A 15698-nucleotide genomic window follows, 5' to 3' on the forward strand; every position below is an offset into this window, starting at 1 on the left:
CTGGGTTCCCTTTAAGATCTCAGTTGGGGACTATTAACAGCTGGGCTGGGAAAGTTGAGTGTGAGGGAGCAGGTCAGCAGAGCAGAGTGCCGTTGGTCATCTCACGTCAGCATGTTTGACGGGCTGCAACACTGATCTAATCTGCCCCGAAGTCACCTTCACATCCCATGCTGCCATTACTGGCCTCTCCTATTGCCAAGGTTTCTGTCATAAAGCATCTGAGAGGCTCCTCCGCTCCTGCCACAAAAGGTACCCAAGAAAGCAACTGATGAATGAACATATATCTAGCCAAGTAGCCACATTCATTGGCCGCCATAAGTGTAAGGCCCACGGCCCACCATCCTAAAGTTCCAGCGTCCCTCCACCACAGACAGGCTTCCCTTCCCTTCTCCTCCAAGACATGAAGAGTTGGCTGGGGTGGTAGTGGGAGGTATTCAGGGGGAAACTTTCAGTGTCTGAATTGGTTCCTTACACTCTCCAATCGGTAGAGAGTAAACAAAAGCAGGTGTTATATATAACTTATCATTTAGGTCAATCTATCTGTCCATCCATCCATCATAAGTATATTTCCTCACTGTGCCGGGCACTGAGGATACAGAAATGACTCAGTTCCTACATTTGCCATGCAAGAGTTCACTGTTCCATTGTGTAAGTGATACTCACATGAAGAGTAACATTGCACTTTGGTCTGGTTTGCTTGTTATGAAGAGAAAAACACACGATGAAAATATTTATTTTATTGCATCATTTTACTGACTAGAACGCCAGACTTATAGTGGATATAAGTATAAAAATAACCGAATTCTTACAAATAATACTTTGCTGCTACAGTACTGAATAATTAGTGGAGGTTGCAATTATAATACAACTTTAAATAACATTCTCATAATGGGTTTAACACAGTCAACCAGGGGGTAAGGTTTAAAGGTTTGCGAAGAGAAATCCAGGACAACGTGAACACTCAGAAAGTTAATATTCCAGCTACATGCTCCATTTAACCATAAATCCAGCAACACAAACATTAACAAAACTCACAGTAACCCTTGATAAAAGGTCTTTTTTTAAAGAAAACAGGCCAGGTAATACAGAAACCTAGGTTAGTTTCCCAGGTAGACTGGTTTCATCCCATCCCTGTCTGGTCCCATCCTTCCTACTCAAGAACTCTGCACCTAAAGTGCATTATTATGTGTCCAAAAAAACCCTGATAAAGCCAGAATCTAATACACAAATCCTTTGAAATCTCCTCTTTAAAAATGCCAAGAGGAGAGAGCCAGTCTAAGATCTCTTTCCAGACCTTAATTGTCCCCTTTGGTTTCCCAGGCTTTTCTGTGAGCAGTTTAAACCAAATAGGATGGATTGTAACACTACTGAAAAGATACTTTAGCACAACAAATTAACTGACATTTAATACTTTAATGTTCCTATTATTTTAATCAGTTTCCTTCTCTGGGGATTTAAGAAAAGACAAAGAAAAAAGAACACATATTCAAAAGCCAACTCTACAAAACCGTATAAAAATGCACACAAGAACCTCAGAATGATGCTTTGTCAAGGAGGAAACGAAATGTCCCTTCTAATCCCCACAAAAGTTTTCCTATAGAAAAAATATCTCTGATATTAAGGGTAGTTTTAAATAAGATACAAAATACTGAAATACTGAACTTTGCATTGTTCCTCTCTCCAAAGAAGTGCTCTACTTTCAAAATCAGTGTATCTTAGAACTGTGGGTCAAAATCCTAGTTTTGGAACTGTGGGTCAAAATCCTAGTTTTGGGCTTGTTAGGCTAAACTAAGCCAGAAGCAACTGGACTGACAGCTCTAGTTTCTTCAGGCAAAGTTCACAGAGTTACAGGGCACCCGGGCACTTCACCAGGGGGCACAACGGCTTAATGGAGGCCCCCAAAAGCCACGTGCGAAGGATGACCCTAACGTGTCTGCTCTGGGAACTTTCACATCTGGATAAATACATCATCCTTCAAAGACACTTTCTTCAGCAGCCATCCAGTCTTGCATTGCAGAGATGCTGCCCTCCCATTTGGGCCAACTTTAAGAGTTACCTCTTCAAAAACCTAATAGTCACGTCTTAGTTTTTGACCTCCATTGCTATCAGCCAGCTTGATGACACTATCTATTCAGAAATTTTGGCTCTAAACGACTCAGCTGCTTCTGAAGATAAACTTTTGGCAAAGGGGGAGATTTGTCAGCATTTAAGACATTTGACTGAATATGTTCCTGACTCTGATAATGTTCATGAAAATATGCTTCCAATATATGGAAGCCACGGCCCTACCACGGCAACCAGGTGAAGCAGCCCTCAGAGGGACGTCTAAGTCTGGCTGTGTTTGTCAAAAACCCAGGTCATCACCTTACACCTCCTACGTTCAAAGCTATGTACCAAGATGCTTCTTGCTAAACATGAGCCAGCCACTGTTTTCTTAATGATGACACAAGCGTTCAAGAAATATATGTAACAACAAACCTAAAGGACTTTTTCAAAAGGGGATTTAACAATTTCTTGCACTTCATGTTATTAGTTTAGTTACTGCTTAATAAAATTAAGTTTCTTTAAAAAAACATTTTAAGCCCACTTTCTCATGCCCTCTTTGATATTTAAAGTACACTGGATGGTGGGGCATCTGCCAGGAAGGTGAGGCAGGGAGGTACAGTGGGAAGTGCAAGCCAGGCAGAAGAGTTTGAATCCTGGCTCTGCAAGGCAAGATGTTTATCCTCTCTGAACGTTCCCGTCTGAGAAGTAGGCACTCTCATGCCCTCCTCACAAGGGTGTAGTGAGGCCAAGTCCCTGGCACAGAACCGGGCCGCGGGAGAAACATGCGAGATGCTAGGTGGGACTATTTAGACTTCCTAAATTGTCTCCAGTGCCCTGGGCTGGCTCGTGGGCAAAGAGGAGACGACACGAGAAATAAGACCCTCTGGAGCTTAAACAAAACCCACAGATGCTGGGAGGCCAGCAGGCCAGCACCGCCTTGCTCTGAGTCTCTGTGTTCTGGTATGTTATGGGACACATGGGTCCATTTGGGCCTGCTCTTCCCTACAGAAGTTTCAGTGTCTCATGGGCAGTTAAGTGTCACTTTTCTCTTCTTCCCACCCTCCCCCAGCTATGGGGCCCCAACGCAGGACTGTGGCACTTCTGAGTTCATGAATCACACATTCCAGGTGTGGGGGCTACACTGAGCATCTGGGCCAGAGCTGAGAGTTTCTGCTTGCCATGGGTGCACCCAACCCTGTCCCTACAGTCCAGACGCTGCTGTCCCACAGCTGTTTCCCTTCGGCCCAGGCAGGACTCTTCTGGAGGTATGAACCCCAAGCAGGAGTGAAGCTCGCCTGTCCCTTCCTCACCCCGGGCGGGCAGCTGGCACTGGCTAAGAGTCATGCTGTTTCCAGGCCTTCTTAGATGCATGTTCCCCAGACCCACGAGCCTCCTAGAAATTGCAGCTATGATGTGAACTCAACCTTGCAGAGCGCCTCCTTTTTTCACAGTGAAAGAAAAACAACATTCTTAATCCACTTCACACGCACAAAACAACATTCTTAATCCACTTCATATGCACAAAACCCATTCACAGGAAAGCATTCTTGGAACTCACAGGACTCTTTCTGGACTTTGGGATTCTTCTCCAGAATGCTTTTGGGACAGACACTTCATTTGTGGAGCTTCTAGCTTCTGGCCCTGATATAGGAGACGATTTGGCAGCTATGAGGTCAGCTGAAGGTGGCAGACGTGTATGCCCAGGAACAGCCCCCCGCCGTGGCTCTGGGTCCTGGGGATGAGCCAGGATCAGCGTCAAGAGCCTGGAAGCTAGGCCACCTCATGAGGGATCCAAGTCGGCTGGCTCAGTGGGCTGAGTGCAGGAGCTCGAGCACTCCAGTGAGATGTAAGGCCGTGAGCCACAAAGAGCTGTTTGGTTCCACAGAGAGATGCGAGACCCAAGATTTCAAAAAGGTGATGCTCTGAGATTTTAAGTGGGCATCCACTGACAAAAACTGAGTTCTTTTTGTATCTATCACATGAGATGAGTGCAACTGAACCATCAAGAGGCACTGCATCTGACTAGCATTCCTGCTGTAGCAGGGTGGCAGTGACTCGGAGACCATGGGACACAGGAGTTTGTACTTACAACTGTTAGGACAAGGATTACATAAGAATAAGGATTAGATACATTCTGAAGAGATTAGAGAACGTCGAAGAAACAACCACGCCCAGGACAGAACTGTCCCCAAAGGCTGCACCAGTTCCAGAAACGTGGGTGCCACCGAGCTCCAAAGCCTCAGGGTGGGAACAATTCTTTTATCTGTGTTCTCTTCACTTCATCCCAAACCAAGATGTTTCAAAAGCAGATGACGAGATGACAAGAACAATCACAGTTCCACAAGAAGCAGTTAAAGACACTGAGCATTGGATACGCCCCCCTCACAGGACCCACGTCACAGGCATAATAAATAAGACCCAGGGAATTCCCTTCCCAAAGGCAGACTTTCGACTCCCTAACTGGCCAGGAGTCTTCAGTTCTCCAAGGCTGACTTGAATGATAACCATGTTTCTGGAGGGAACTAAGGAGTAGTACAAAGAGGTACAAACCACTGGATGAGAGCAAATAAGTTATGTCTTCAATGAATAAATAGCTTTGAGCGGTCAGCTGAAAGTTTACACTGAGTGTGAGGACGAGATCAGGGATACAATCAAGATGGCGCACTAGCAGGTGAGCAGACTCCCGTGTGGCTCCACCCCAGCTCCCTCTTCTTCCTCAGGAAGGCGCACAGCTTCCTAAAGCACTGGTGTTTCAGGAAATCGAACTAGCCTAGTCTGCCCATACCTCTAACCACATTCAGCTGCAGCGACTACACCATGCTGCCTTTCCTTTAGTGGTGAACTACTAGCTCAGACCCAACCTGCATTCAGCTTTCCATTTCTACTCCATACAGAGCAGCCTCAGCCTCAAAGATGGAGGGGATGCAAAGTGCCCCAACGCCTGCAGCTCTGTAAATCTTCCACCAGGGCCTTCGCCCAGTGCCAGTGCTGGCTACTGCCTGCTGGGCCTCACCACGGGGCAGCTGGCGGCCTCGAACGAAAACCAAATGGAAGCCGCTTTGCCCTGATCCAGACTTTTTTGAAAAAGTGAGATTTAACTGCAGAGGGAAAAAAGAATCTTAAATAAATGTGTCACCTTGACTACAAAAACAAACCGGAGTTGTGTGCTGTGCCCCACAAATTTCAATTCCTCATTTTGGGGGTTGGCTTGGAAACTGTAGCACAAGAAGACCTAGAAACATATGAAAATACTGTACGTTAACCTACAGCATCTCCAAACCTTAGTGGTGTGTTTATCATCATCATCATCAGCTGTGGGTTAGCTTGTAGGTACTAGGCAGGAAAACTAAAGAGCCAGTATTTTGCTGTAAATTCATCACCAAACTGAGGCCTATGGAAGTGTCTCAGGAAAAGAGGCCTTCTTTCTGGAACAGTCTTGAAAAAAGATCCCAAGAGAGACCTCCCTACTCAATTTACTAAAGTGCAAACTAAGGAAAAACTGGGTTCTTGCCGTGATGCCTAATGATCTGCCCTCGCTAACAGTCACCCTTGAGCCAGCGTCCATGCCGCGTCATTGAGAGACTCTCCCGGTACTGGCCCACGTTCACATTCACAGTAACAACGAAGGTGCCGAAAGAGCAGCCTGCAGTTCCTCGTCCACAGGTTCCATCTGCCCCCTTCCACTGTGGTCAACGCCCCTCACGCCTGTCCCACTTTCTGCCTGCCACTCAAGTGCGGCTCCACAAACCGTGGGAGCAGCCAGTGTTTGGTGCTCCCACCTTGTGCAGTCCTCTGAGCAACAGAGGTCCCGGGCAACTCGCTCAGAGCAATGGGGCCCTCTGTCTTCTGCACTTAAAAGTAGTCTCTTCTCCTGCTCTCATCACTGATGAAAGATGGGTTATACTGTCCGGGGAAGATGCAAGAATGCCGTGACCCCGGCAATCCAGTGTAGGCCGGGTAGAGTCCATTTCGTTCAAGTTCAGGATTCCTTACATTTGTGGGCTGGTGGCCAAAGAGAAAAGAAAAGAAGTCAGTTTATTATTCATGGATTTGAATATAATAGTTTTTTTTTATTTTTTGGTGAGGAAGACCAGCCCTGAGCTAACACCCGATGCCAATCCTCCTCTTTTTGCTGAGAAAGACTGGCCCTGGGCTAACATCCACACCCATCTTCCTCTACTTTACATGGGACGCCACTACAGCATGGCCTGACAAGCTGTGCATCGCTGCACGCCCGGGATACGAACCTGTGAACCCTGGGCTGCCGAAGCAGAGCGCACGCACTGAACCGTTGTGCCACCGGGCCGGCCCCTTAATAGTTTTTTTAAAAAAAGGAATGTTACATTTTTTATGAAGAAAGAAAAAGAAAGAGGGAGGAGAGAAGAGAGGAGAGGAGAGGAGAGGGGAGAAAGAAATGCTACATTTTAATAAACCTAAGATGGAGGCAGCTAAACATAGCAAAGCAGGGTCCAATCTAGAAGTCAGGACCTCCCAGGTCATCTCTTTGTGTAAGTTTTGCCCATATTTTAAAGGGGATTTAAAAAAACATTAATCAAGGGCAGCCCAGTGATTTTAGACCAACATAGAAAAAGACTTGGGTTAATTATTATCTTGATTATCAAGATTAATTATTATCTGATTGTTATCTTGACTTTTTAAACAAGTGTCTTTCTCTGTGGAGCACAAAGGCTTTAAATTCTCTCTGGCATTTAGCAGAATGCTACTGTCTCTGCCATGAAGGGGGGACTGATCTTCCCAAGGTCATATGACCACCTGTCGGAGGTGGAGTTAGGACCTTGAAGCAGGAGGCCAAGAGTGAGTCTCCGGCGTCTGTGACCAGAACCCACTTAGTGGATCGTGACTACCTATCTGATGTGCAAAAGCAGCTCCCTGGGAATGACACGGCTACTTTGAGGAGGCCCTCATTCAGGACCACCAGGGGAAAAGGCTTGCCTGGTATAAATAAATAAATATCTAGTGCTTGCCTGCACTAGATATTGCATATAATAAACGCAAATCCTAGGAGAGTCCAAAGCATACCTGAGACCACTGTGAGGGACAGCTCCCTCACTCAGGGGGCAGCCTCATGCCATAGCTCAGGCTCTCCTTCTACAGACTGCTCAGCCTATTTTTGAATTGAAGACGGGGTTCAGTTAAGTTCTTGGCTCGATTTCAGGCACTCTGTAGCTAACGCCATGGAAACACGCAGCACAGCTGGGTGCTGTGACGCCTGAGGCCTGTTGTTGCTATGTGATCTCACCCCGCTGGGGCTGAGGCATCCCTAGCAGACGTGTGAGTGGCGGGCACAACTGGGTAAGATACCTCTTAGTGATGGTTGCAGCTCTTAGAGTCAAAGGACTTTCCTGACAAAGAGAGAACAAAGTAAAGCCCTTCTACAGAAATATCAACAGAAACATTGAACCAGAGCTAAGTCGGTGTCTATGTTTATCGTGCCCCTTATTTCTTGTTCTTCCTCCAGTTTCAAATTTTCAGCGTCCACTGAAACAGCAGCTTCCTCTGCGTGAACAAACGCGCCACTCCCATCCAAAGTCTGAGCCCTCATGGTCAATCCCATAGCAACCAGAGGGGTTGTGGCTTCTGTCACAGGACTGCCTGGTGCTATTAAGTCCCATGGGACAAGGTTTCATGTTTATTGCTGTACCTCAAACAGCTCCCCACGGCATAAGACGTCCCCTCATGTCTGTTTACTTGTCAGCTCAGATACTCTGTCTGTGTTTGCTTTGTGGCTGACACAGTGTAATGTGAAATGAACTGGGCAGCACACGAGAATAAGTCATGGGTTATTCAGTGTGGGACAGAAGAAACAAGGGTTCAAGGTGGTCTCCCCTCTTTCTAAATGATGCAGCCCAGGGCTGGACACAGCAAATTATTAAAGACCTACTGAGTACACAGTCTAAACCTCTGAGAAGTACTTGTTGAGGATGACATTGAATTGTTCTCTTTACGCCTTTTTCCACTCCCCCGTTTTAACTACCCAATCACATTAGCAAAGCATGGCTGACAAGAGATAAAATGAAGGGCCAAAGGCCAAATATCACTAAGTTCTTTTTCTGCCTTTCAGTTTCCCAGCCGATAACTTAAACGCAAGTTCAGGGTTATTGCTACAACCCCATAAAAGCAATGTGCTTTCTGGAAATACTCTTCATATCTCAATGTCGAAACGGATAAATACCATGCAAATAGATGGTAAAGAAATTGAATATGAAGTTACGTAAATACGAGCATCATGCCACCATTCTCTTTAACTGTTAACTAGTTGTAGTGCTTTTACTACACCGAAATAGGATCTCTTTACTTCTCAGAGGAAATTGGAGCCTTGAGGTTGCCCCGGGCACAGGATACACACCGAGTAATACACATCCGTCATCTGGAGGAGGTTTTTGGTGCTTCCATTCTCATGCATTTCAATCGCTTCTCGGCCCCATTCTTGTGAGCGGGGGTTCTTGGGGTACTCAGCATACGGGGACATCTGGAAATCTCCACTTTTGAAGATGAGTTTGCTGATGTCATTTTTATTCTTTCTGTGGGATAAAAAATATTTGAAAATTTAAGTGAATAAGTTCTGAAAGAAATGATATTTGTGAAAGCACTACCTATTATTTTACAAAGTAAATTAGACTGAAAGCTACTATTATATTTCTTTGTAGCTGCCCACTGAGGAACGTTATTATTTTCAGTATTTGCCTAAAATAAGCAAAAATGCAATTAGATGCAAAAAAAAATCTTCCAGCCCAAAGGGACAGGTTATGAGAGGCAGAGAGGACAAAGACAGCTGCAGGGAAGCAGACGTAGACTCTTCTGGGGGACAGAGATTGCTGCATCTTGGGGGCAGCCCAGGAAACAGGAGTCAGAAATTCCCAGAATGCCGGAGCCGGAAGGGTCTTGAGGATTCTTTAGTCTAGTGGTTCCACACCTACTTGAGCATCAGAATTTACAGAGAAGCTTCTAGTTCTCACCTAGATTTCCTAAACAGGAGCTCTGGGGAATGGGGCAACTCTGACTTTGTGAAGAGATGTGACTTGTGTCCCAGGTCACATTTTGCTACTAGCAAAGCTGGGACTAGAATTGAGGCTTCCCAACTCTCAGCCAGTGCTCTTTTCCCATATGAAGCTTCAACCCAAATCATAAAAACAGGACATCTTGTTTGCAAAAATGCCCACCCGTTCGCAGACCTGTAAATATTTTCATTTAAGTGGGTCAGGGAAACCCTAGGAACAAGCTCCCTGCTGTGAGAGTTCACTGACCAGAAAATTCACCTACCTAATGGGCCTACGATCAGGCATGTTTAGTTATATTTGCCCTGGGTAGATAACCCAAAGTTTCTTCCTTCTACCTCACTTTCCTATAAATAAACTTTCTGGGAAAGTTTGAAATGACTCCGGGTCATTTAACCACATGTCCCACATGTGGCTTAGGCATTGTCCCTTCTTGCAAATTCAGAACAGACCTGCCACTGTGTTGCTCCCTGGAGGGTGGGGCATCCAGTCTTAAACAATGACTTACTAATTCCCAAGTACTTTCCCTTCCCAGTGACCAATAGTCACAGGCTCCTTCCCTAAATGGCTACACTACCTGGTACAGGACACTTAGCAAATATGAGGCTTATGTCCCTTGAGCACTCAGGTTTTACCTCTGGGGTTCTTAGTCTCATTTCCAGAATTTTATTTCCACTCACACAGTTTATCTTTGATGATCTGGTGGCAGCTCTGTAAATGACAGCAAAGGCTGTACCATGAGGCCTGCATTCTCGAATGCGCAGTTTGAGCAAATTGCTCTCTGCAGCCTTACTGGAGATAGAGGATATCTTATAATGTCCTTCAAAGCAATGGCTGAAAAGATAACTTGCTACTTTGGTACGTTCCCTCCATTTGTTATGTCAGGATAACTGCTGCCATTTATGATCATCTAAATCAAAAGTCATAATTTTCCTTTATCTGAATAGATTATCACAGAGCAGGTGGACCAACTTCTTCTTTTTGCTTCCTTTTCCAGTAAAAACCCAATCCCACTGGCTTCCAGAAAGCCCAGGGCTAAGTATACTGCTGAATACCTGCTCACCCCACATGCCTGCTACAACTTCTCTACCGCTAAAATATGCCAGGTAACCCCTTTCATCTTTGTCTGTTTCTTAATTTGCCCATCTAAAGTGTACAAGTCCGGGGCCGGCCCGGTGGCACAAGCGGTTAAGTGCGCGCGCTCAGCTGCAGTGGCCCAGGGTTCGCTGGTTCGGATCCCGGGTGTGCACTGACGCACCACTTGTCAAGCCATGCTGTGGCGGCGTCTCATATAAAGTAGAGGAAGATGGGCAGGGATGTTAGCCCAGGGCCAGTCTTCCTCAGCAAAAAAGAGGACGATTGGCATTGGATGTTAGCTCAGGGCTGGTCCTCCTCATAAAATAAATAAATAAATAAAGTGTACAAGTCAATGGTTTTTAGTATATTCAGAGTTGTGCAACCATCATCACAATTTTATTTTTTTAATTATTTTTTATTTTTATTTATTTTTTTATTGCGGTAACATTGGTTTAAAGCATTACATAAATTTCAGGTGTACATCATTATATTTCAATTTCTGTGTAGATTACATCATGTTCACCACCCAAAGACTAATTACCATCCATCACCATACATGTGTGCTCAGTTACCCATCTTGCCTTCCTCCCTCCTCCCTTCCCCTCTGGTAACCACCAATCTAATATCTGTATCTATGTGTCTATTTGTTGTTGTTGTTGTTTTTATCTTCTATTTATGAGTGAGATCATTCAGTATTTGACGTTCTCCCTCTGACTTATTTCGCTTAGTGTAATACTGTCAAGGTCCATCCATCCATGTTGTCACAAATGGCCAGATTTCATCTTTTTTTACGGCTGAGTAGTATTTCATTGTGTATATATACCACATCTTCTTTATTTATTCGTCGACCTTGATGGGCACTTAGGTTGTTTCCAAGTCTTGGCTATTGTGAATAATGCTGCAATGAACATAGGGGTGCATGTATCTTTACACTTTTGTGTTTTCACGATCTTTGGTTAAATACTTAGCAGTAGAATAGCTGGGTCATACGGCAGTTCTATTCTTAATTTTTTGAGGACTCTCCAGTTTTCCATAGTGGCTGTACCAGTTTGCATTCCCACCAGCAGTGTATGAGGGTTCCCTTTTCTCCACATCCTCTCCAACACTTGCTATTTCTTATCTTGTTTATTATAGCTATTCTGACAGGCGTGAGGTGGTATCTCATCACAATCAATTTTAGAACAGTTTTATCACCTCAAAAAGAAGCCCCATACTCCTTAGCTATTACTCCTCAATTCTCCCCTCTGCCTGCCCAGCCCAAGGCAACCACTAATCTCCTTTCTGTCTCTATTAGATTTGCCTATTTTGGACATTTCATATAAATGGAATCATACAATAGGTGGTCTTTTGTGACTGGCTTATTTCGCTTAGCATAATATTTTCAAGGTTCATGCACTTTACAACATGTATCAGTATTTCATTCCTTTTTATGGCTGAATAATACTCCATTGTATAGCTATATCACATTTTGTTTATCTATTCATCAGTTGATGGATATTGGGGTTATTTTCACCTTTGGCCATTATGAACATATGCGTACCTGTTTCTGTGTAGACATACGTTTCCATTTCTCTTGGTACACACCTAAAAGTGGAAGTGCTGGGTCAAATGACAACTCTGTGTTTAACTTTCTGAGGAGCTGCTAGACTTTTTCAAAGTGGCTGCACCGTTTTATGTTTCCACCAGCACTGTATGAGCATTCTAATTTTTCCATATCCTCACCAACACTTGTTATTTTCCTTTTTTTTTTGGTGAGGAAGATTTACCCTGAGCTAACACCTGTTGCCAATCTTCCTCTTTTTTTTGCTTGAGGAAGATTAGCCCTGAGCTAACATCTGTGCCAATCTTCCTCCATTTTGCATGTGGGTCACTGCCCCAGCACGGCCGATGAGTAGTGCAGGTCCGCGCCCGGGTTCCGAACCTGCAAACCTGGGCCGCCGAAGTGGAGTGCGCCAAACTCAACCACTATGCCACGAGGCAGGCCCCTCCTTTTTTTTAATGCCATCTTAGTGCGTGTGAAGTAGTATCTCATGGCAGTTTTGATTGCATTTCCCTGATGGTAACGATGTTGAGTATCCTTTCATGTGCCTACTAGCCGTTTGTATATCTTCTTTGGAGAAATGTCTATTCAAGTTCTTTGCCCATTTTTAAACTGGGGTTGCCTTTTTATTATTGAGTTATAAGAATTCTTTATATATTCTAGACACAAGTCCCTTATTAGACATATGATTTTCAAATACCTTCTCCCATTCTGTGGGTTGTTTTTTTACTTTCTTGATAGTGTTCTTTTTTTTTGTTGTTGTTGTGAGGAAGATCAGCCCTGAGCTAACATCCATGCTAATCCTCCTCTTTTTGTTGAGGAAGACCGGCCTTGAGCTAACATCTATTGCCAATCCTCCTCCTTTTTTTTCCCCCCGTCAAAGCCCCAGTAGATAGTTGTATGTCATAGTTGCACATCCTTCTACTTGCTGTATGTGGGACGCAGCCTCAGCACGGCCGGAGAAGCGGTGCGTCGGTGCGCGCCCGGGATCCGAACCCGGGCCACCAGTAGCGGAACGCGTGCACTCAAACAATAAGCCACGGGGCCGGCCCGATAGTGTTCTTCAAAGCAGGGAAGTTTTTAATTTTGATGAAGTCCAATCTATCTCTTTTTTTGTTTCTTATGTTTTTGAATATTCTTTTCTAATAAAGTCCCATTTGCTGTCCTTTTCTTTACTCAATGGCACTCACTATCATGAATTTCCCTTTCTCCTATTTTTAACAGTTCAGTCACATGTTATGATTTAATATTGTAAACCACCCCAAACATTCTTAAAAACTGACCCTTGCTTAGCACAGGCAAAGAAACAGAATTAGAGTGTGAATTCCCACCACTCACCTGCAACAGGTGACAATCAGCGCAATGCCCAGGATCAGCAGGAGCCCCCCTCCTGCGGCTGCGATCACCACGGTGATGAGCTGATAGGCTGAACAGGTTTAGAAAGAATAAAAGTGGACAAATAAGAGGTAACGAATAAATAAATGAATACATAAGAATCGTTCCCCTCCCTACCCCACAGCTACCACCGTACCTCCGCTGGTAACCTTGCCTTTCACTTCCCGGGCCCCCAGCAAGGGCTCCTCAGAGCTAGCTCTACATTTTCTCTGTTGAAGGGTAGAGAATACGCCGCCCCAACATATTCCTCTACGGCATATTTTATTATTTTGAGCTGATTATTTTTGAGAAACTGCAGACACAGGAGAAGCTCTGAAAACAGAGTCGAGGTGACCCTTTTGTAAAGAGATTTTCATTGGAAAGGCGGCCTGACCCATGGATTTTACCAATCCATGGTAAAAAAGGGAAAAATAAGGAGATGCCTGAATTTTTCAAAAACTAAATCTGTTTGGTTTTAATAACTGTTCTACTAAGATTTTGTCCTTCTGACTTTTTTTTTTCTCACTTAATACGGGTACATTTTATTATTTGTAAACTATGCCTCCAGTAAAGTTCGTTTTTAAAAAGTAATGGAGAAAACAGAGAATCTTTTCTTGGCTACTTCTCACCTTTTGGTGTTAACTGTTTTTTAAATTTTTTGAATTGATGGTGACAATAGACATAAAAACTCTTGATTTGGTTTTAGGTTCTTACTTGATAAAATAAAAAGGAGGCAACCCTAGGTTAGACTCCCCAGTTTTATAAGAAACATTACTGGTCAATTAAGTACAGAGTCTGGGAATCATTGCATAAATCATGCTGGGCACTGACTAGTTTCCTCAATACACACAAATTGAATTTAATTACCAGATATTAGCAGTCATATAAGTAAGTACATATCATATGTAAAAAAAAAACATTAAAATTTTAACTAATTGGTTTTATACCTGTGTATTTCTGGCACAATCATATTTTCAATGAATTCTATCAAACATTCAGATTGATTTTTTGTTGTGGAAATATAATTAAAATTGTGTTCTCAGGTTGTAAGGTGCAGGACGAAAAAAAGGGCCAATAACCAGATTTTCTATAGTAAATTAAGACTGGAACCATGCTCTCTAGATATTCAGGAAAGTCAAAGAATAAAGCACAGAGCTGACAGTGAGCAGACTGTGAGATAAGAGCAGATGCAAGTGATGCAATCATTGACCTAGCCTTTATTTAAACAAATAGCACAGAATTCTGATTATTTTGAAAAATTATTAGTATTAAGATATTAAAACTATCAGTATTAAGATAAGAGCAAATACAAGTGTTGCAAACATTGACCTATCCTTTATTTAAATAAATAGCACAGAACACTGATTATCTTGAAAAACTATCAGTATTAAGACATACGGAAAACAAAGCCAAACCACAGAATGAGGTGATTCTCTTCCCTCACCTCCTGACACATGTATTTAAGCTTCGCTTTTAACAAAAGTGAAACAAAAGACAAATCTGTTGAATTTATTGACTTTTCTTCATCTCCACCGACACCACCCTAAGCTAACATCAACCCTTGCCCAGACAACTCATCTTCCTGAGCCCAGTCTTGCCCACTCATTTCAAAAAACATATCTGATGGTGCCACTTCCTTGCTTTAAAAAACCTACAGTGGCTCCCTTTGTTCCTAAAGAAAGACCACAGTCTAGCTCCTGCTCATCCCTCCACACCAAGCTCATGTTTTCTCACTTCCAACAAAACAAGGAAGCGCTCATTTTAAGGGGCCCTTGCACATGGCTGCAGGTGTGGCAGGTTCCTCTTTGAAACCAAGAGTTTTGTCTAAAAAGAGACACAGACAGGGGGCTGGCCTGGTGGCGTAGTGGTTGAATTCGTGCACTCTGTTTCAGTGGCCCGGGGTTTGCAGGTTCAGATCCCAGGCGCGGACTTACACACCACACACCAAGCCATGCTGTGGCAGGCGTCCCATGTATAAAGTAGAGGAAGATGGGCACGGATGTTAGCCCAGGGCCAATCTTCCTCAGCAAAAAGAAGAGGATTGGCAACAGACGTTAGCTCAGGGCTAATCTTGCTCACTAAAAAACAAAAAAGAAAAAAACAAGGAGAAACAGACGGAGTAGACCAGTGTTTCTCAAACTACCTGTGGACAAGAACCAATTTTTGTTTGATAAAGGTATTCCTTTTAAATGGAGAAAATAAAGTCTCATTTACTCCTCTCATCTTTCCCCACAGGCACCAACTATCATGAATTTCCCTTTCTCTCTTTTTTTAAGGAGTCTACTGTGCACTGACACTTTTGTAAGATACAAAAAAACTTTTTTTTTTTTTTGGTGAGGAAGATTAGCCCTGAGCTAAAATCCGTTGCCAATCCTCCTCCCTTTGCTGAGGAACATTGGCCCTCGGCTAACATCTGTGCCCATCCTCCTCTACTTTTATCCGTGGGATGCCTGCCACAGCATGGCTCAATGCGCAGTGTGTAGGTCCACGCCCGGGATCTGAACCTGTGAACTCTGGGCTGCTGAAGCAGAGCATGCAAACTCAACCACTCCGCCACTGGGCCAGCCCCACAATGAAACTAATTTTTAAAAAGGATCTCATGCTTGGATGTCACAGCCATGTCAAACTAATATAAACGTTTCTAA

The 15698-nt window shown here is 43.9% G+C and overlaps 1 protein-coding gene across 1 annotated transcript in view; it reads right to left on the reverse strand.

Moving 5' to 3' along the window:
* Positions 1-717: 717 nt before the first annotated feature.
* Positions 718-15698, reverse strand: part of HEG1 (heart development protein with EGF like domains 1) — an 89574-nt gene continuing 74593 nt past the window's right edge. The window contains exons 15-17 of the mRNA XM_058556524.1: positions 13018-13105; positions 8414-8588; positions 718-6048 (exon numbers count right to left, since the gene is read on the reverse strand). Coding sequence (XP_058412507.1) covers positions 5899-6048; positions 8414-8588; positions 13018-13105 — 413 coding nt within the window. The 3' untranslated portion in view covers positions 718-5898. The remainder of the gene's footprint in view (positions 6049-8413; positions 8589-13017; positions 13106-15698) is intronic.

This window comes from Diceros bicornis, chromosome 15 (assembly GCF_020826845.1).
Source record: "Diceros bicornis minor isolate mBicDic1 chromosome 15, mDicBic1.mat.cur, whole genome shotgun sequence".
Lineage (NCBI taxonomy): Eukaryota > Metazoa > Chordata > Mammalia > Perissodactyla > Rhinocerotidae > Diceros > Diceros bicornis.